Genomic DNA, 22,191 nt, shown 5'->3' with positions numbered 1-22,191 from the left:
CTTCAGCCTGGCGGCTTCTGCCTAGCACGTGGAGCTCTGGCTCCTGCTCCCAGACGCCTTCCATCTGCTCTGCCCGCCTGGCATGATGAGTGGCCTCTGCAGGTGGGTGAAGTGGGTAGAATGCGTCTGGGAGCTAAAGCCCCATCTCCATGCACTCTGCAGAAGCCTCTGGGCTGAATGACATGGCAGGGGCAAAAGCAGCAGCAGTAGTGGCAGTGGCAGCTGGAGGTGAGGGAGGCAGAACAGCCGCACTGGCCTCGGCCTGCATGCAGCTTGTGGTGCTGCTGCAGCTAATTGGGTACTGCACAGGTCAGTGGGTGTGGCAGTGGCTGTGGGTACACAGGCCCTCATGGCAGGTGGCTGCCAGGCTCTGGGTCCGCTGGCATTTTTGAGCCAGCCTGGGCAGCCCGCTGTCTGGCTAGCCAGCACCCATGCTGCTGGTCTGGACTGTCATAGTTCACAACCCCGCCCTGGCTGGCCCTCTGCACCTGCCCTCAGCAGCGCCCTTTGTCTAGACTGCCTCAGTCCCTCAGCCCCAGCCCCAGCCCCAGCCTCAGCCATGGGTGAGGCAAGGGGATGGCAAGGCCATGCCAGCTGCCCAGTTCTGGCCATGCCCCCGTCCTGCCACTGAAGTGGCAAGTGGGGGAGGTTACCCTGACAGGGGCTTCTCTGCCTGGCCAGGCAGACCCCAGCTGCAGTGCTTGGGTGGAGAGGGGAGGAAGGGAGCGGGAAGGGAGGAATAACACCCCCTCCCTGCCCCCTACACCTTAGGTGGCCATGCCAGGCCAGTATCTGGCCACACCTCCATCCCTGCTCCAGCTAGACCACAGAGGGGCAGGGACAGCACTGTTGTCTGGAACAGACAACACAGCCCAGCACAGGGCTGTAAAGCATGCTGGGATGCTGGGGGACTCTGATTTAACTCAAACCTGAAAGGGTCTGGGACAGAAGTTTCATACACTGGTTTGACCCAAATCAGTTAAGTCTGATACTACATTCAACCAGGTTTATCTTAAACCAGTTTAAGCCATTTTGAAACTGGTGTATGTGCACTGAACTTCTGTTCTGTTACAGGTTTAAACCAGTTTCTGAGTGCTTAAACCAGTTTACGTGTAACTTCTGTCCCTAGCCCTGTAGAAAAGACTTTGTGGAGGGAAAGCTGTATCAAAGAGAGAGATTTTACATTTGGTTCTTGTGATGTTTGAGGGAATTTTCCTATGGATATCTATGACATGTACTTGAAACTATGAAATTGCCTTACTATTAAGTGCCTTAATGTGAGTGGACTCAGCCATATGTTATCAGGGCTGTGTCCCATTTCTACCAGATTAGAGACAATAGAAAGTTTTTAAATGCTCCCATTCAACATCTAAGACAAGAAGGCCACAAGGGCCCATTGTTCAAAAGGGGTACAGACAGAGAAGCTGTGCCAAATATGTCTATTAGACAAACAGAGGAAAGACAAATCTGTTCAGACAAAGGAAAACAGTCCGCAGGTCTAGCATGGTAGAACCCAAATACAGCAGGCTCGCTCTGTCACGGCTGTCTGACACTTCTGACTGTGGGGAGACCTTTGCATAGAAAGCAAAATCCATAGCCCAGGGTCCACCTCTTGTAAATCATAATTTCAACCAGTTTAGGTCTGCCTGTTTCCTAAGAAAACTGAAGAACAATGCAAAAGTGGCTGCAACAGCACTTATTCTTAATAGTCGGAGGTTGTCTGTCTGGGCAGAGGGTTTTCTCAGCTCAGTACAAAAAGGGAAGCAAAACACCTGGGAAATAAAAAAAAATACTGTTGGTAGAAGGGAAAAGCAATATTAAGTCTATTCCATGTTGTATGCAGAGCAGATCACAAGCCATCTTGGAGGACTAGAGGGCCATCTGCTGGTTGAGTCTAAATTTTCATTATCATGTGGAGGCTTTTTTTTGGCCTCATGTCAGACAGAGATATTCAGCCTGCTAAATACTTGAGCCTGAACACCAGAGATGTAGTTTTGTAGGCTATCCAAAACATATAAGTCTAGACAAGATTTGATTGTGTTGGTTTTACCTACGGTTTAATTGTGCAGTAACAAATATGGTTATTGTTGCTGCTTATCTGAGAAGAGTAGTCCTGTCTTTGGAATAGTTTTTACACAAGCTATATGGTCATTAAAATAAGTTAATTAAGAAAAAAAAACATAATATTGACATTAAGACACAAATTCTGACTATTAGTTAAACAGAGTTAAATATGGTGTAATTTTGACGCTGAGCCACGACACTCAGCCGTGGTGTCCCAGAATATACCCATAATACCTAACTTGGGATGACCCAGCAAAGAGTTAAACCCCAACCCTGGGTAGGAGGAAAATGGCCCTTTAAAAACCAGCTGAGCTGATACATCTGACAGTGTTTTTCTGAGAAGCATAGGTTCCAGATTTTCTTTCCCAATCTGATACCTCAGGCAGTTCTTCTAGGGACAGTTTCTTTCTACCTGTCCATTGAAGGGTTTTATTCCCTGCCTGCCTCACAGGGTCAGTGTGTATCCTCCAACGCACCTGTATCCCATGCCATCACAGTTGCTGTATAAGGTTCAACAGATGTTGAAGTCTGTGCTGATGCTGATGCACAAGCAAGCAGCAGCATTTTAGATCAGGTGCAGTTTAGACTAACCTTCAAAGACTGAATTGATTTAGCCTCAGGCTTTTTGACTGTCTGTACTTAGGCTTAGGCTTAACGTTGTTTTATATGGCTTTTTATGGCTGGTTGGTGCATTATTTAGTTCACATTGCTGAAATAGCTACAATGTTTGGATTACAGGTACAACTCATGGTTAGCAGTATCTTAACACCCTTCCCTCTCACTGAGGTCATTAAGAAGATGACATGTTATTTATATGTGATTTCCTAGATGGAAAGGAAATGCATTGTCATCTACTTTGTGCCTTGCTTTTGGAATGCAGGGGCTTTACCCATGTGAAGTACTGAGCACCTATAAGGGGAGCAATGTGGATCCTTTGTCACCCCTGCAATACCTTTTCTTTCATATATTCCTCTCTCCTCCCCTGTCTCCCCACCCCCAAACTGTTCAAATGTCAATTTTATGGTAACATATCTTAGCTTCTGATTATGCTCTATATTTGTTTTACTCAGAGCTAGAACTCACAACAATATTATCAACTTAATTCTCCTCCCACTAAACGTAACGTTCAAACAGAATGAACCATCCAGGACTTGAACACCTCATCCAACGGAAACTTCTAAGGCAAATCATAAATCACATGCAGAAAAGAACAATAAACATGCTTTTTAAGATAATACTTTTACGATTTTGTGCATGCAGTATTTTCTGCCTATATGGTATTTGTGGTTTAGGATTTGTTTTTTAATATAGGGGAGCTTCCTTCCTGCCTGCCTACCTTATAGTTTCTAGGGTTGGAAGGGACCTGAACAGATCATCAAGACCCCCTGCCCTGGGCAGGAACTGCCTGCTTTAGATTTCATAGATTTCATAGACGTTAGGGCTTGAAGGGACCTCATAAGATCATCAGGTCCAGCCCCCTGCCCAAAGGGCAGGAAGTCAGCTTGGGTCAAAGGATCCCAGCAAGATAAGCATCCAAATGTTTCTTAAAAGTGTCTAGAGTAGGTGCTTGCACCACCTCTTGTGGAGAGACTATTCCAGGCCTTGGGGGTTCAGACAGTAAAGAAGTTTTTTCTTATCTCCAGCCTAAAACAGTCTTGCAGGAGTTTGTGCCCATTGGACCTTGTCATCCCTTGGGGTGCTCTGGTGAACAGGCATTCCCCCAGACCCTGATGCACACCCCTTATGCCTTCCTGCCATCCTGTCTTTTTATTCCACATTTATGTTTTATTTTGACTGGTGGGAATGTTTTAAAATAACATCTTTAGCATTATGAATTAGCTCCATAAAAGACATATTCCCCTTCCCTTGCCTCTTGCAAAATGCAGATACCAAAACACAACTCTTTAGCCATTTGCTGCCCAACCAGATTTGTTCCTATTCTTATCAAGTAGCTAAATAGCTGGTATAGCTAATTTAGCTTGTTTGTTTTAAGTGCAAGGATTCATCTGGTTTTTTTAAATAGTCTCCTTGAAATACAGCTGCTGGTAGTACATGCACCCGCCCACTCTCACACACAAATGTGCACACATATACACATAGACAGATAGATAGATAGATAGATAGATAGATAGATAGATAGATAGATAGATAGATAGATAGATAGATTTATGTATGTGTGCGCATGTATATATATATTCCCAAGAAAGAACTTTGTTAGTTTGATGCTTAGGGTTATCTTACACACAAAACAAAAAATATATAAGAAAATGCTTTGACTTTCTCAAAAAGTATAAAAATTAGCATGGGAAACTCCAAATTAAAATAATGCTGAAAAATAATATATATAGGAAACTGCTTTGTATACAAAGTATTGAATTCTATGATTTGATAACTTTGTATCCAGAAGTTCTAAAAGAGTTGTCTGAGGAGATATCTAGACTACTAAAGTTGCAGAGGACTGAAGAAAATCCACTTTTATATCAATTTTTAAAATGAGTAAGCTGGATAACTAGGTAGTGTTAGGCCTATCAGCCCAACATTATTCCTGGATTAAATAATGGAGTCGTTCATATGGGATTCAATTATCAGTTAAAGGAAGAAAATATAGTCAATACCAGTCAATATGAGTTTATGGAAAAATAGATATTGTCACAGTAATTTTATATCTTTTATAATATCACAGATTTGTTTAATAGCATTGATATAATAAGCTTTTGTAGAGCATTTTGCTTAGTATCATGTGCCTTTTTGATTAAGAAACTAGAGTAATATAAAGCTACCATGGCACCTGATACATACATTAAACTGGGTATAGCTACATGTGCAATTAATGCAAAACAGTAAACTCCGGAGTTTATTGCTCCTGGGTACACCATTTGAACATGAGCCTGGGGCTGCACCACTTTGAGCCAGGAAAGACCAGCCCCAGCTAGCAGGAGGCCCGGTGAGGGGTCAGTTTGCCAACCCCCTGGCTGCTCTGACTCAGCTCAACATGCTGTGGAGGGGCTGGCTGGGGCATGAGGGTGCTCCAGGGCAGGGCTAGCTGGCAGGCAGCCCCCACACTGAAACACTCTCATGTCCCTGCCAGATGCATCAACATCTACACGTGTGCTGCTGCAGTGTGAAACATTCTGCAGGAGGATAGTACTTGTATTCATAAGTACTAACCTACTGCAGAGTTAATTAGTTTCCTCCATCCTGATAGCACTGCGTGTGTAGACGCGAGACGTTTACTTCAGAGCTGATTAGTGAACTCTAGTAAATGTCTCATGGAGACTCACCCACTAGCTCAAATGTGTATTTTTTTGTGGAAGCCCAAAGGTCTTGGTTTAAAATGTCATTTAGCATTTTTTTTGTAATAAGTGACCTGGCAGAAAACATGCAGTTGTTATTGATGCAGTTAACATAAAATATACAGGTGGCATAAAAGTTGGACCAATGGTAAATAATGAAGAAAAACAACTACCAGTGCAGAGCAATTTGAATCTCTTGCTAAGATGGATGCAAGAAAGCAGTATGGTCAAGCCAAATATGAAGTCATAAACCTAGGAACAAAGAATATAGGTCAGATATGATGAGGAACTGTGTTCCTAAAAAGGCTTGAACACTATGGGGACATCAGCTGAATATGAACTTGTAATGAGATTGCCAAACGAGGTACTGTAACCTGAATCTTGGATATGTAAAAAGGGGAATATCAAGCAAGAATAATAAGCTGCATTAGTTGTGCATTTGGCAGTGATGCAACTTCTGTTGGATGACTGTCTAGTTCTTTGTTACATATTATATATAGTGAAACTGAGGAGGGTTCAGAGAAGAGTTATGAGCACAATAAATGGATTGGAAACTGTAATGTAATAGGCTTTTGTAGACAGTGAGAGACTCCAGGATCCTAATCTATTTTGTTCAGTGGTGCTCAATGTCCAGCCTGAAGGGCAGTGTCATCTGGGGCATGGAGTTCCCTGTGGAACTCCAGGTTCCAGAGTTGCAGCAATGAATGCTCCCCCACTGATACATTTCTAGACCCCTTTGGAACCATGTGGCCCAAATTACATGGTCCTAATCCCCAGGGATCTTGGTTTTCTCTGATTAAACCCCCCCCCCCAATTTTTGGATTAAAAAAGTAACCCAAAATCCATATTTTTCTGTGATTTCATTTTAATCACAGAAAAATGTGGATTTTGGGTTACTTTTTTTAATCTGAAAATTGGGGATTTGTTTTTTTTAACCAGAGAAAACCATGATCCCTGCTGATCACACTGGTATACAGTGTCAATCTGCAGCCAGATCTGGTGTGTGAAGTTGGGCTAGTGGACAGGGTCCAGCTGCCCCTGGGTCCAGTAAACAGGGTCAGGTTGTGGCCAGATCCGGCACATGAGGCCAGGCCAGAACACTGGATTACACCCATGGACAAACCCCACACTAGATCAGGCCCACAAACTGATCCCACCAATGGAATCCAGCCTGTGTACTGGCCCAGCACCACTCATCAAGCCTGTGGGACCAGAAGGTTGAGCACTTCTGACCTACTTTATCAAACAGAAGGTTCAGAATGAAAGGTAGACTTCACTACAATGAATACATATGTCCCTGAGAAAACAGAACTTCAAAAATGATCAAAAATATAACACTCTAGTAGACAAAGATATAACATGATCAAGGCTAGAACTCTAAGCTAGTTGAATCCAGACTAGAAATTAAGCTCAAATATGTAGTAGTGAAAATATTTAACCACTGAAGGGGCATATAAAGGTTTGTAGTAGGTTCTTCATCATGGGAAATTTTTAACTGAAACCTGGATTCATTTTCTCAAAAGCTTACATCTAGTTCAAACAGGTATTTATGCAGAGAAGAAATGGCTTATGTTCTGTGTTTCTCAGGAGGCAAAACTAGAAAAAACACAATAAACCTTTTTATCTTTGTAGTCTATTAATTTCTCAGTAACACTTGATGCCCAATATGTATGATAATCTCCTGCCTAATTTTTTTTTAATGTTGTTATATTTTACAGTCCAATTTCACAATTCAGTATTGAGAGCACAAGACGCCAGAGAAGATCTGAATCCCCAGACTCCAGGAAACGGCGCATCCACAGATGTGATTTTGAAGGATGCAACAAAGTGTACACAAAAAGTTCTCATCTGAAGGCTCACCGAAGGACACACACAGGTAGGACTTTGCAGGAAGTACCTACTGTGCTGATAATAACAATACACAATACCATGAATTCTCAAAACAGTTTTCATGCAATAACTTTTGCTCACCGTGGACACAGTGGCAAGTACAGAAACAATAAGTGTATGTTACTATAAATTTAAAGGCAGGTAAATAAAAAAATCAGGTTGCTGAAGTGCTTGGCAGCCAAAACAGGGATAGAGTCACCTCTTCAATAAGGCTTTAGGCTGGGAGCCAGGAGACCTTTATTTTGTTCCCAGCTCTACCCTTGTACAGCTATGGAGCAATCACTTTGTCTCCACCTCTGTTTCTCTTCAGCCCTTTATTTTCCTGTCTCCAAACTAAATAATCCCAGTTCCTCCAGTTTTTCCACATAAATCATATTTTCTAGACTTATGATTATTTGTGTTGCTGTCCTGTGGATTCTCTCTAGTTTGTCTACTCTTCCTTGAAATGCGGTAACCTGAACTAGACACAGTATTTCAGGTGGTGTTACCAATGCTGAATAGGCGCATAACAGTTCCATTGACTTACTTATAACACTCCTACTAATACTTATCATTAGGCTATTATCTCTTTTTCTGCAACAGTATTATATTGTTAACTCATATTCAGTTTGTGATGCACTGTAATGTACCAGCCCTTTGCTCATTACTGCAACCTAACCAGTTGTTTCTCAGTTTATATTTGTGCATTTGATTGTACTGCCTTAATACTTTACACTTGTCTTAACTGAATTTTCTTGAATTTATTTCAAGCCATTTTCTCAGTTTATCAAGGTGATTTCCTATTCCTAAACCTATTCTCCATAGTCTGCTAACCTACCCGTTTGTTGACACTGGCAGATTTACTATACTAAATATGCATTCAATTATGTCTTCTGAAATTGTAAATAAAGGTATTGAATAAGATGGGATCCAGGGTAGACCCTGGGGAATTCTACTTCATGCTTCCTCTCAGTTTAACAGTGAGCATAGTTTTCCAACCAGTTTTGCACTCATTGAGTGCATCTACATATGTCATTGAGGTGACATGATAAACTGGTGCAGTTTGTGCTGGAGTCAGCTGCTCCTGGGCATAGCACCTGCACGTGTACCCGGGACCACAGCAGTTTGAGCCAGTGCAGAGCAGCCCCGGGCTGGCAGGAGGTCCGGGGTGTCAGCCCTGGACTTAAGGTGGCGGCATCAGGCAGTGGAGGGGCTGGGGCACGAGGGTGCAAAAATGTAGAGCTAGGCAGTGGAGAGCCCTTGCACTTTAGCACCTTGTGCCCCAGCCAGCCCTTGTCACCATCTACATGTATGTTTTGGCAGAGTTAAGTACACCACTGTAAGATTGTACTTTCCCCAGCAGTACTGTCTTACGGCAGAGTTAATTAATTGCTTTACTGCAGAGCTAATTAGTCAACTCATCAATAAAGCTCATGTATAGATGCAGTCATTATGTAATAGTTTAGTTTAAGCTATATTTCCTTAACTTAACATCATGGTGGAGAGTGGCAAAAGCCTAATTCTTATATGACTTCTATCATTCATTTTGCTATTTGTGTATCTTCTACATATTAAACTTAATTCTGTGGGGTAGGGAAGAAGTATGATTATAGTAACTGTACAGATAAGAAACACAGGAAATTGTGAGGCAGGACCCAGGTGTCCTAGGTCCCTTTGCCTTCAGAACCAACCTTTCCTGCAGCAGAAAGACTAGATATCACAGAACAACCCACAATGCAGTTCCTTAGTTAGAAGTTAGGTATCTCAGGCTCATGGTCTCATGCTCAGACTGCCAGCCCATAACTAACTTCCAAATAATTACATGTTTTTAATTGTATCTTTTAAAAAATGGACCTAATTTAGATTTGGGAAGGACTGACCCAGTGATGAGTGTGTTTTTCACAAGTAAAACTTTATGTGAAAACCCTATGTTGTGTACATATCTCCTTAAAGAAACTGCTTATGCACTACCTTTGCATTTTTGTGTGCTGAACTTATGTATTGGAAAAGGTAAAGTTGGGGGTCCACTTGCTATTTTTAACAATAATTTGAGGGCCTTTATATTCAAGTGAAGCCAGTTTGCATCAGACCTCCTTGGTGAAATTGTCTGAACCAAGCTTTTATCCTTAAACCCACTCCTAAATGAGACCTCCTAAGAAAAGGGTCCCTTTCCCCAATGGAACTGTCCAATGTTTATCGGACAGTTAATTTTAGGCAGTTTTGCATCTCAGCAATTTAAATTCTTTATTCTCGCCTCTTTTCTCTAACAATCTGTTTACAACCCCTTCTTCACAAACAGTTTACCTTTGTGTTACCTTGCTTTATTTGCAGTCCGGTCTTAACTTTGTCTCCTCTTTTATTCCCTGCCTTCTTCAACCTGCCATTTAAGTCTTACCTATACCTTTTGTTTTACACACCCTGACCTCTTCTTTCTGGCTGTCTTAACTTCCTTGGCTTTTGGCCTATCTTCTATTCCAGCTTTGCCCCATCTGTTCCATGTCCTTCTCCTTTCCCTGATGTTTATACTCTCTTCCTAATCATTACACTTATCACCCTCACACTCCTGGAGATGCTTTGATGTTGCTTCAGGCAGGGTAGAAGACAGAATGCAAATCAGAAGTGAAAAATAAACAGACCTGTTGGTGCTGATACAGCATGACTATAATTTCCTGGTGACCTGGTCCATCCCAGATGACAAAACTAGAGCAATATTACAGAGACCAGATAACCAGTCTCAAGTAACAGATAGCCTTCTAGTTAGAAACTGTTCATAAGAAAACAGTGTTACAACCACTGCAACATAGGAAGAGTACAGATTTTTCATTTTTTTGCTTTTATGTTTTTGGTCCTGATCCTAAAAGGTGCTGATTTCTTGGGAGCGTATCTTTTGTGTAATTGTATAGGTCATTGAAGGTTAGTTTGTAAAAATAATTCTGCAGGTGGTCAGAACCTCACAAAATAGAACCATAAGTTTAAGGGCACAAATTTACATTACTCAGTCTAAAAATGGGATAAATATTTCAAATTTTGCTCAAGCAGTGTTGTTTTGTGTGGGTAATAGAGAGTTTTAATGCCCACAACAAATGACTACTGCTTTCTATGCCTTGAAAGTCACATGCAAGCAAACAAAAAAAATAAAAAACTTACAGCATATACTAGTGTCGACTGCTTTATACTATCATGTCTTCTTACTTGACTGTATGCAGTAAAAATTAAACATAGAAGGAAGGTATGTATCACATTTAAGCCCCTAGCTGTTCAGATCAGAAACTCTGCAGTGAGCTTTAAAAATTAAATGTGTTTACAAAATACCTTTCTGTTTTTTATAAGAGGTTTTACATAATCTATCTTAAATATAGCATTGACCGTGAATGTACAGTAGGTATTAATCTCACATTACATTTATGCTTTAGTCTTTACATTTGCCTCAGGCAAACTGAGTCAGTTATTTGTGTATGACCCAGAGTAATTAGTGTGTAATATTGGATAGGTATAAATGAATTATGACAGCCGTGCACGCAAGGATGAGCAAGCTTGAAGAGGAACTGTTCTGTAAAAAGATCACAGAAACTGAGCGTTGCATAATTTTAATTTTATATGCAGTTGGATATCACTATGGGTTCTTTAGGTAAGCAGAAGCAGTATGAGAAGTCCTAAGTCTTTACTTTAAACAGTGCAGATATATTTACAGCAAGTAAAGTATTCACAATCATTTTATTATTGTAAACTTCTTAAAATATTTTATTTAGTGGTTCAGACAGTAGAGACAGCATTATCAACCGAAAACCATTGTTTTTTTAACTTTAAGAAAAGCAGTAAGAACCAGAAACAGTAACAACGGGGGTTCTTCATAATACTTAGTTATTCAAAGATGTCATCAGATGACCCCCATGTCCTGGTCAGTGTTACTTCAGAAGCTGGTGTAACCAATGAACTCCTATGTAGGCATTATATCCACTAGGTGGCGAAAGTGCACAACAAGTTGTTTCTGCAACTGTAAAAACTTCAAGTATTTCTCTATAGTAGTGGTCTCCAAACTTTTCTGATTGCGCACCCCTATCAGTAAAACATTTTTGAGCACGCAACCCCAATATATGTATATTTATATTCATGCACCCCTATCAGTAAAAAATGTTTGAGCATGCACCCCCAATATATGTATATTTATATAAATATAAATAGAAGTTCTAATATTTTATTCCTGCACCCCAATGGATCGTCTTGCGCACCCCCTGGGGTGTGTGCACCCCACTTTGGAGACCACTGCTCTATAGCATTTCCAATTTTCATAAATCACAAGTATCAGCTCTTAAGCCTCTTTCTAGTATTCAGGCTTTTATTTTTATTTTGCCATATCATCAATAAAGGGCAATATCAGATGCGATGAAGAGCGAAAGCGACCTACTCTTCTCTTAGATTTATCATCTTATTCAGTAAGAAGAAACTATGAGAAATCAATCAGATCACCTGAGCTTTCTCAGCCTGGTTTCTGCCACACTGAAAGAAAACTATTAATACATGACTCTCATGGAATGAGTAAAAATGGGAAGGATGAGAGCACTGATCTGTTTTCATACCTAGAATGTGCATTCATCACATTCTGCATGTGTACTTATATGGTCCCAATCAGTGTAATAGCTGGGAATCTTGATTCATACACTTTCTGGAATTTAAACTCATAAAGCTGGGGTATGCACATTTTTCTGTCTTTTTTGTTCTTTTTTTTTTCTTTCTTGTTGTTTTTCTCAGAACAGCCATCTGATTAGAACCCCCTTGGAAGACAAATGCAAGGAGATAAAAAGTGACTCATAATAGAGGTAGGCAGTTGTTATTTAAAAAAATCTTTCAGAAAGTCCTAGATCATAGAATCAGTAAGTCGGAAGGGACCTAGACAGATCATCTAGTCCGACCCCCTGCCACTAGAAAGTCCTAGATAATGGCCCTCCTTTTATTTTCACTCATGCCAATGTCACAATTAGAATTTTGAGCATTTTTTATAACCAGATTTTTACAAGAAAAATTTGAAGAAATGTGTTTCATTTTTTAACCCACTTTTGTTTTTAGTAAGATCACTGTTGCCCTGAATAAGTAGACCTAGTCACAAATGCTTCACCTTTTGACAAAATTTAAGGAAAAAATAATCACATTTTTTCACAATGTAGTTAAATAAATAATCTTCTCCTATATATGTAATACAAACAATGGAACATAGACATGTAGGAATAGGTCTCTTGGGCCGTCAACTCCACACCCCTGCATCACAGACCATAACTTTTCATAAGAATCCTAAAGCCGTCTACTCCAGTCCCTTGTGAATCACAGGGAAAAAGCAGGGGACACAAGGATGCTACCATGCTAATGGAAAAGAAGTAATTTGGATAATATATGCTCTGAGGATCTTAAGAAGAAGACCCAGGCCCCTGGCATACCAATTAATCACTGGGGCTGTGCAAAACTTTGGTTGCTGATTCGATTCAGCGGAGGTTCAGCCCAATCTGATAGCCAAATCTCCCAATCCGAATTAAATCAGGAGACCCTTTAATCTCTCCAAATTGAATCAGACATAGAGACAGCTTTAAATGTTTTTTCTACATACCTCAAGGTACCAGGCGCAGCTCACGAATGCTGCAATGCTGAGGCAGATGGAGCATCCCACAAAAGCATGGGGGGTTCCCCAGTGTGCTAGGCAGCAGTACTTCCGGTCCACTTCTGGGTCCACTGAGGAGTGTGAGGGGGGGGGCACCCTCCTGCCTCAACTCAGCGGCTTGTGCCTCTTGGGGCTGAGGGGCACCCAGGGTTCCCCCATGGCTGATTGCTGAGCTGAAGGGGTATGGGGGGGGCCCACACACTCCCAGTGGACCTGGCAGTCCATGCCTGGGTTCACCACCAAGCATGTGAGGGTCCCTCCTGCACTCCTGTGGGATGCTCCATCCGCCCCATCATGGCAACATTGATGAGCTGTGTCTGGTACCTCAAGGTATGTAGAAAAAACATTCAAAGCTGTGTCTATGGCCAAATCCCTGATTCTATGAATTGGCATCGAATCTTCAGATTCGGATTTGGCCAAATCAAACTGGGGACAGTGATCCAAATCAACAGATTGAGTCGCTGCCCCTGATTCAAGCCAAATCCAAATCGAATAGGGCCTGTTTTGCACACCCCTATTAATCACATCTTATGTTGTTACCTGGCCACATGTTAGTGTAATTATGGTGTAATAAAACAAGAAATAAAAAACAAAATGATTACACAAAAAAAAAAATGTAATAACTTTGTGACTGGTTCCCGTCATGCCATTAATTGAACATGTGAGTAGGCTGGGGCTGTAAGCCTTTCCAGGTTATCCACATCCCTCTTGAAGTGTGGCGCCCCAAACTGGACACAGTACTCCAGTTGTGGCCTCACCAATGCCACATAGAGGAGAAGAATCACCTCCCTAGGCCTGCTTATGATGCACCTGCTAATGCAATTAGCCTTACTTATTACCTTGCCACCACTCTCTGGGTGCATCCCATGAGCCAGTTTTACATACACCTGACTGTGAAAAAATCCATGTCACAGCTACTTAGTTTACTTGTAAAAATTGGGTGCAGCACCATATCAAAAGCCTTTTTAAAATCCAAGTAAATAGCATCTACCTCTACTCTTGTATTTAAGCACTTTGTAACCTGGTCATAAAAAGAGACCAGGTTAATCATGCAGGATCTGCCTCCTATAAACCCATGCTGGTTGCCCTTTAACATTGTGTTGCCTGCTGGCCCCCCACAAATGTGATCCTTAATGATTTTTACTAAGATCTTGCCAAGAATAGAGGTGAGGCTAAACGACCTATAATTACCCGGGTCCTTCCTCCTCTTCTTGAAAATAGGGACCACACTGGCCCTTTTCCAGTCATCTGGGACCTGCCCTATGTGCCATGAGCTCTCAAACAGTTGTGCCAGTGGTTTCACTATGACACCTCTAGTACCCTTGGGTGAAGATCATTGGGGCTTGCCAACTTAAATGTGTCCAACCCCTCCGAGCACCCCTTCACCAGGTCAGCACTAACCATTGGTGGATTGGTATCTCTCTCAAGCCAGACTAAAGTCTCACTGGGAGGTGTGTTTGTATCCTCTTGAAGTGTGGCACCCAAAACCGGCCACTGGCCACATAGAGGGGAAGAATCACCTCCCTAGACCTGCTCGTGATGCACGTACTAATGCAAGAGAGTGCAGTTAGCCTTATTTATTACCTCGTCACAATGGCAACTCATATTTATTTTTGCATCGACTATGACTCCGACATAGTCAAGGCAGGAAACACAATAGTGGGGATCCCACATCAGATCAAATTGCACTTTTACTTGCACATCTGCCTGGGGCCTAGGCTTCAAGCTACAGAAGAAAGGAAACAATTCTACAGTCCTTGTCCCTGGGACCTGGTAGATTGATTACCAGATTTGGGTGGACAGGAAAGAATCTGTTTGCTCCTGAGCAGAAGAGCTGTGTACATGAGAGGTGTCTAAGTACTAGATGCCAAAAATTCTCACTTCTTTAAATAGGACAGTAGTCCAAAAAGAAAGTTAGTGTATAGCTGTACACTGAGGTACCAACAGTAACAAGGCTCACCGAGGTGCCAGTAGCTTAGGGAGCTGAATTATTCTATGATTCCTTAGGTACCTGGTATATCAAAGAACATCTTATGAACACAGTTCTGCACCTCCCTCAATGAAGGAGAAATTAGAGCGACGGCCAGAGAGATATGTGGTTTGTCTGCAAAGGGTGTGGGCTACATTGCCCAAAATGTTAGTTTCACATTCCATTCATTATATTTACCTGTTTTTAAGGTAATAATATCATCAGGGATCCTGGTTTTCTCTAATTTAAAAAAAATCTCCACTTTCTGGCTTTAAAAAAGTACCCCCAAATCCATATTTTTCCATGATTAAACTGAAATGCCACTAATGTATTTCTAGTGGTGTTTCATTTTGATCACGGAAAAATGTGAATTTTGGGTTACGTTTTTAATCCGAAAATTGGAGATTTTTTTTTATCAGAGAAAACCAGGATCCCTGCATCATGCACAAAAGGACAGTTTCCCCGATATAATGGTTACATTGACAGGTTCCTCAAAGTTTTTCAATAATAGTATAATAACGAGGTTTCTTAACTTAAGGGATTTGGCCTTAATCAGTGCGTATGTTATTGCCTCAGATATGAAAGCAAATACCTTTAGCAACAGCCATAATGAAGCCCATTTGTCTGCGTCAGGACTTCTTCACCAGTGTTGCTTGGAGATACTAAACATTTCAGAAATGCAGCTCTGTACCTGAGAAAACACAAGTATTTCCTGTAAAAAAAGAAAAGGTTCCTTTCTAACTGGTTTGAGACACCACCCCAGCAGAGAGAGGGCTAGTGAGTACATGGGTATTTTGTTTAGTCTGTGCTTTTTCAAACTTTGCATTCCTCTCACTCACTCTTCTCCATATATTATTTTAATATGAAAAGGCTCCTGTCATTAGTCTTTGTTCAACTGTTCCTTTCAGCTTTTCAGAGCAGTTTCTTAAAACTAGAGGCACCAAAAAGTTATTTTTGCTTCATGGGGTTTAAAACTCCATTCATTGCCTGTTGTTTTTCTACAATTGTTTACTGCCTTTTGCAGGCTTTACATTACAGAAATATATGTACTGATCTTTAATCTCTTCTTTACACAAATATGAAGAGAAAGCATCATTCTTTAGATAATCTGTGGATTTAGTTTTAGCTTTGGAGACTTTCAAGCTATTTTAAAATGAACAACTCTTGCTCACTCCCACCAAAAACTCAAATTTCTCTGTCATGTCCTACATATTTCCTTAGTTCCATTCCTCAAGCTTCATGTCTTTCAAATACACCTACAAAGTTAAAGAACTGCAAAGTAAAAATGTACACACACCAAGTCTATTTAAAATGTATTTACCTTTAAATAAAGTAGGATGTTATACTGGTTTTGGTCATCATTTTTATTTTTTAAGAAATATTTTAATTTAGTGTTTAAAAATTTGTGCCAGTCTCGGCAAACAGTAGAGTTAAGTCCCTGCTTCCAGGCTGCCAGGTTCCTGGTGCAGGCTACTGGAGCTTGGAAGATAACCAAATTATTATACTACAACTGAGCTTTTAGGGCCTGGTCCTATTTCTATTAGGGTTCATAATATTTAAAAGATAAAGTATCAGATAGCCTGTGGAATTGGTAGACACCTTGCCAGTTCTACCATACCCAAGAGAGATGATTTCCAAAATGATCTGCCTTTAATAGCTACATAGTGCCCTGGGTGTTATGAGGTGCTTCTCAGAGTCCAGTTACTCATGGATAGGTGTATTCCTTACAGAAAACTTGAATATCCAGTTTTCAGCTGAGAGCCACTATCTGGAGAGTTAAATGATTTAATTACTCTGGTGCCTTTCGTGAGCTCTAAATTCACCTTATACACAGGGAGTGATTTCTCTGCATTGTATGTCTGATACAGCGCCGACATGGAAGAGTGCCCATAATGTTATTCCAAAACATTTTGTTGGGAAAAGATGTAGGAAAATTAATCTAATTTTGTCTGTAATTGCTCTTGGCCTCCAGGCTGTTATGAAACATATTTGCAATAATGCCCCTTGACTTTGTAAATATGGGGTGCATATGTGTTTTGTCTATTTGTGACATGAGGGAATACTGATGATTTCATTATGTGGAGTAAAAGCATTTATCACTTAATATTTTTTACCTTCCAGAAGAACAGTTCATATAAGGTCCTTGGACCAGTGTGTAGTCTGGGACACACTGTGCAAACTGGTACTAACCAGACCTTAGGTTTGGGACTGTGGGGGGCAGGAATGGAAACAGATATTGGATGCACATGTTCCCTCATGGACTAGTTTCAGAAGTTACACATAAACTGGTTTAAGTGATCAGAAACTAGTTTAAACCTGTAACAGAACAGAAGTTCAGTGTACATAAGCCAATTTCAAAATGGCTGAAACTGGTTTAAGATAAACCTGGTTGAATGTCATATCAGACTTAACTAGTTTAGGTCAAATCAGTTTATGAAACTTCTGTCCCAGACCCCTTCCTGGTTCAACTTAGGTCACTGTCCCCCAGCTTCCCACCATGCTTTGCAACCCTGGGCTGGGCTGTGCTGTGCTGTCTTCTCCAGAGAACAGGGCTGGCCCCATCCATCTGCTCCCTAGCCAGAGTAGTGAGGGCTGGCTGACAAGGGGGTGAGGGTGGAAAACCCCCTGGGGTACACTGCTGGTTCTGCCCAGGTGGGCAGGGAAGGGACAGCCCCTGCCAGACTTTTTCCTGCTGGAGCGGCAAAGGTGGGAGCAAGGGGTGGGGCAGGGGGTCAACAGCCTTAGAAGGACTGTGCCCTGGCAAACCCTGGCTGGGACCTGGGGTCTTGGAGGGACTTTAATTCCCCCTTCCCCAGCTCAGTGTGCTGCCCACAACCCTTGCTTTCTGTTTGAGCAGGGCATGGAGCACAGGTATGCAACAGCCTGAGAGGGACTGTTTGGGCTGGTGTGACCAAAGAAAGAGAACTACATTTACATTATAAAATGGCAGGAGACCAGCAGACTCCACCTCCTCCCACCTCTGGCAAAGACTGAGGCAAGCAGCTGATAAGAGGAGGGGAAGGGGAAAAGGGGTGTAATTCCCCTCAGCTTCCCCAGGCCATGGGGTAGGGGGAAGAGGCTGGGGGACTGGAGCTGGAGGGACTGATCCCCTTCCACCTGTGAGCACTGGGATCTCCAGTCCAACACCTAAACCACCTGCTGATTCCATGAGAAGGACTTTCTGAATACCTAGCTGTAAGGAGACACTCTGCCTTCAGGATTACATAAGAATTATGTGAGGCTTTCTCTTGTCTTATTTTTAGTATAACATTTTAAGTTAAACTAAGTTGTGTGTGCTCTGACTGTGTTTTACTGGGCTGTATCTTAGCTTAGGCGAAGCTTTTTGGTTGTTCTTTGTTATGTGGTTGAGGTTGCAAATTGCTGTGTTCAATACATGGTTGCTTCAGAGAAAAGACTATTCTTAGAATCATAGCTTGTAAGGCCAGAAGGGACCTTGGAAGATCATCGGGTCCAGCCCCTTGCACCAAGCAAGAAAGATAACTGGGGGTCAGGTGACCCCAGCAAAGTGACTGTCTTGTCTCCTCTTGAAGATTTCCAGGGTAGGCAATTGTACCACCTCTGGAGGGAGCTTATTCCACAGTCTGGACAGCTTCTTCAAGCTTTTATGAATTCAGCACCACTACCTTTTTCCCCACCCACCCCTTCCTCAGCTTGGCAGCCTCGAGTGGGGTAGGAGAAGGAGGAAGGGGATAGAAGCTTGACAGGCACTTCCCTTCTGCCCAGACAGATCTGGGCTGGGTTCCCCTGTGGGCTAGGGAGAGGATTTGAACTCCCACCCTTCAACTTGCTAACCAGGGCTAGATCAGGGAACCAAGGAGGAGCCTTGAGAGCCTTAGAGCTTCAGTCCCTTCCCTTTGGCAGTGGCTGGCAGGCCAGTTTCTGGCCTGAGCCACCTCAAGCATGTGGCTGCTGAATCAAAAATGAATGTCTGTTCACTTGCTTCTCAGTTTAATCTCTCTGGCTTAGACTAACCTGCAAAGAATAATTGATTCAGCCTGGACTTTTTGACTGTCTGACATTAAGGAGAACAGTAGGTGGGAGCAGTGCTCCAATCTCCACCCCACTGACAAACCAATCAATATAAAAGCTTAGCCGAAAAATGGGGGGGTAGCGTGGGGCAGAAACTGATACTGCTTCAGAGAACAATACAAAAGCAGGAAGGAGCATATTTCATCTACTTTCCTTGGCTGCTTCTGGGACTGTGGCCCAATAAACAGTGTTTTATTCAGGGATGATTGTGAATGCACAATGTAGTTTTAACAAATCCAGCTAGGACTTCTTTGAAAAAATAAATAGAAAGTCCACATTTTGCGACCCCATACAGAACATTTGAGACCACTAGGAGCGCAGTTCTTCATAAAAACAACTGGTCAACCCTTATACCCATGTTTTAAACTTTTTTCAAGTAAAAAAATCAATAGCCAATATTAACTTTTCATTATTTCCTAGTCCCTTCACTTCCACATGTTTCCCTTTGGTGGCAAAAAGGGAAAAAACCTGACAAGGAAGTTGGACTTTTTGATAAGTAAAAATAAAATCTCAGAAAAAAATCATGTACTTTTTGGTTGGTTTGTTTCATTCAGTTTCTTTTTGTATTTCAATGGAAATATTTCTGCCAACTGTACCAAATACTTCTGGCTTGATTTTTTTTTCCATTTTGGGCCACTTTATCATACAAGATAGAAATTTCTTATGAAGTAGCTTAGCTGCATTGATTTGCATTGTCCTGTCAGTGGGCGCATCTACATGAGACTTTTAATGCGGAGTTGCCTAATTAGTTCCATAGTATAGTGTCAAAATCTACATGTACAGCCCTATTAGGCCACAGTAAACTAATTAACACTGCCATAGTTTAGTACTTGTAAACACAAATACTGACATATGGTGACGTTCTTTAGTGTGCAGCAACGTACATGTAAATCCTGGCTGGGGCACGAGGGTGCTTCAGTGCAGGGGCTGCCTTCTGGCTAGCCCTGCACTAGAGCACCCTCGTGCCCCCACCAGCCCCCCAGCAGTATGATGAACTGGATCAAACCAGCCCCCGGGGCCTCTTGCCAGCCAAGACTGCTGTGATCCAGCTTAACATGCTGCGGTCTTGGGTCCACGTGTAAATGTAGTGCCAAGGAGCAATAAACTCCAGTGCAATATGAACTGGAGTTTATTGTGTTACATTAATTTCATGTGTAGATACATCCAATTTCTTCTTTTTTTCTAAACATGAGTTCTTAATCAGCAGAGATTCCCTAATACATATCTTTCTATTAGTGGTGTTACATTTTAATCACAGAAAAATGTGGATTTTGGGTTACTTTTTTTAATACAAAAATTGGGGATTTTTTATCAGAGAAAACCAGGATCCCTGTTAATCAGTTCTCATTTTATTTATTTATATATTTATTGATCTAGCTATTTAGTTGATTGCTTTTTGTGATACCTTTCATGGATTTATTCTGGAATTTGTAGTGATAAAAAATGAGTAACTCCACATTTACTTTGTACTGAGAAAGCTCAAATGCCTGATCCAAATCATTTACTTAGATTTAAGTATTTTAAGGGAGGAATGCTACCATTGTTCTGTGTTTGTACAGCACCTAGCACAGTGGGGTCCTGGTCCCTGGCTAGGCACCAAGACCCTACCAAGGTTCAAGAATTAATTTATGTAATTTATCAATTTGCCAGCTTGGACCTATGAACACTACTGACTCCAGTGCCAAAGCTATGAGCCACCCTGCTGAATTGAGTAGGACTGCTCACTGTAATTAGGACTGTGTTTGATGCTAATTCTTTTTAATATCCAAACCTTGATTTTTTAATAAATAATGGAAGGCTCTGTTAGTTTTATACTAATAACTTAGTCCATGATTAGTTTTACAAAGACATTTGGCTGTTTGTGGACTATTCAGTATGAGTAATGATGGCATAATCAAGTAATACAGGAAATGCTGCTTCATTTGTGGTTCCTTGTAGTCATAGCCATATGACGGGAGAGCATCTGAAAATGAAAAAATACCACCTAGACCTCCCAATTGCACAGCTGCAACACTTTTGCTGCTGCCTTTAGTACAGTGGAAGGGATGCAAAGCTGTTGCCTTCCCTCTCCCATCCTATTTTGGGAAGCCTGACTTCAGAGAGAAATAGGAAAGTATCAAAGGAATCTAAATTTTGCCAGGCCCCTGGGTTGTTGGTGAGAATTGGTCTGGAGTCTGCTTGCCCTCTCCCACTGGCACCCACATAAAGACCTCATCACTTATAAATGGGAACAAATAGGTCAAATAAAAGGTGGTAGAATTGTCACAAAGGAAAATGAGTTTGTGCTTTGCTTTAACTGTTTCAATCTTTCTATAGGTTTTGGGAATCACAGCCTGATCTAGCTCCCATATGAGTCAGTGCAAAATCAGAATGAGAAGGCATGTCTACATGTGAAATTAATTCAACTGAATGAACTCTGGTACTGTTTGCCAGAGTTTATTGCTTCCGGCTGCAGTGTTTACACAAGTACCTGGGTCTGCAGTACATTGATCCTGGTTAGAGCAGCCCCAGCTGCCAGGGGGCCAGGAAGGTCCCGCTTTGACCTGGCTACTTCATCCGGGGCTGCTCCGACCTGGCATATCATTTGGAAGGGCTGGCTGGGGCATGAGGGTGCTGCAGTGCAGGGCTAGCTGCCAGGCAGCCCCTGATCTGAAGCACCCTCATGCCCCAACCAGCTGCTGTAGGATAGTACTTGGGTTGACCTACAGTGGCATTTATTAGTTTACTGTGGCCCAGTAGGGCTGCACATGTAAAGGCTGGGACTTGCTGTGAAGCTAATTAGGCAAGTCCACAGTAAATGTCTCATATAGACACACCCAGAATAGTACAGAATCAGGCCCTTTAAGTTTAGAAGACTTCAGTTAGTGGCAGTCAAAACAAGTTCTCCCTTATAGTTGTATTTGTGTCTACAACACTTTAAAACCTTTGTTACATCAATTTATTATTGCTGTATTTCATTTGATAATAAATAATTGCACGTGATGTGGGCAGTGGGGTTCCCCAGGGCTCGGTCCTCGGGCCCGCACTGTTCAACATCTTCATCAGTGATTTGGACGAGGGGGTGAAAAGCACCCTGTTCAAATTGCTGATGACACTAAGATGTGGGGGGACGTGGGCACACTAGAAGGAAGAAGCAGGCTACAATCGGACCTAGACAGGTTACAAGGGTGGGCGGATGAGAATAGGATGGGTTTCATCACAGACAAGTGCAAGGTGATGCACCTGGGGAGGAACAACCAGCACCATACCTACAGGTTAGGGAACTCCCCTCTTGTCAGCACGGAGGCGGAAAAGGATCT

At 41.9% G+C, this 22,191-nt stretch overlaps 1 protein-coding gene across 6 annotated transcripts in view; it reads left to right on the top strand.

The window, feature by feature from the left end:
- KLF12 (Kruppel like factor 12) overlaps positions 1-22,191 on the top strand; it is a 443,110-nt gene that overhangs the window by 407,008 nt on the left and 13,911 nt on the right. For all 6 annotated transcript variants that reach the window (XM_019524876.1, XM_019524879.1, XM_019524878.1 and 3 more), the window contains one exon: positions 7,076-7,233. In XM_019524876.1, coding sequence (XP_019380421.1) covers positions 7,076-7,233 — 158 coding nt within the window. The remainder of the gene's footprint in view (positions 1-7,075; positions 7,234-22,191) is intronic.

The sequence above is a fragment of the Gavialis gangeticus genome, unplaced genomic scaffold (assembly GCF_001723915.1).
Source record: "Gavialis gangeticus isolate Ggan-Ray unplaced genomic scaffold, GavGan_comp1, whole genome shotgun sequence".
NCBI lineage: Eukaryota > Metazoa > Chordata > Crocodylia > Gavialidae > Gavialis > Gavialis gangeticus.
This window is presented reverse-complemented; position numbering and strand designations above follow the sequence as displayed.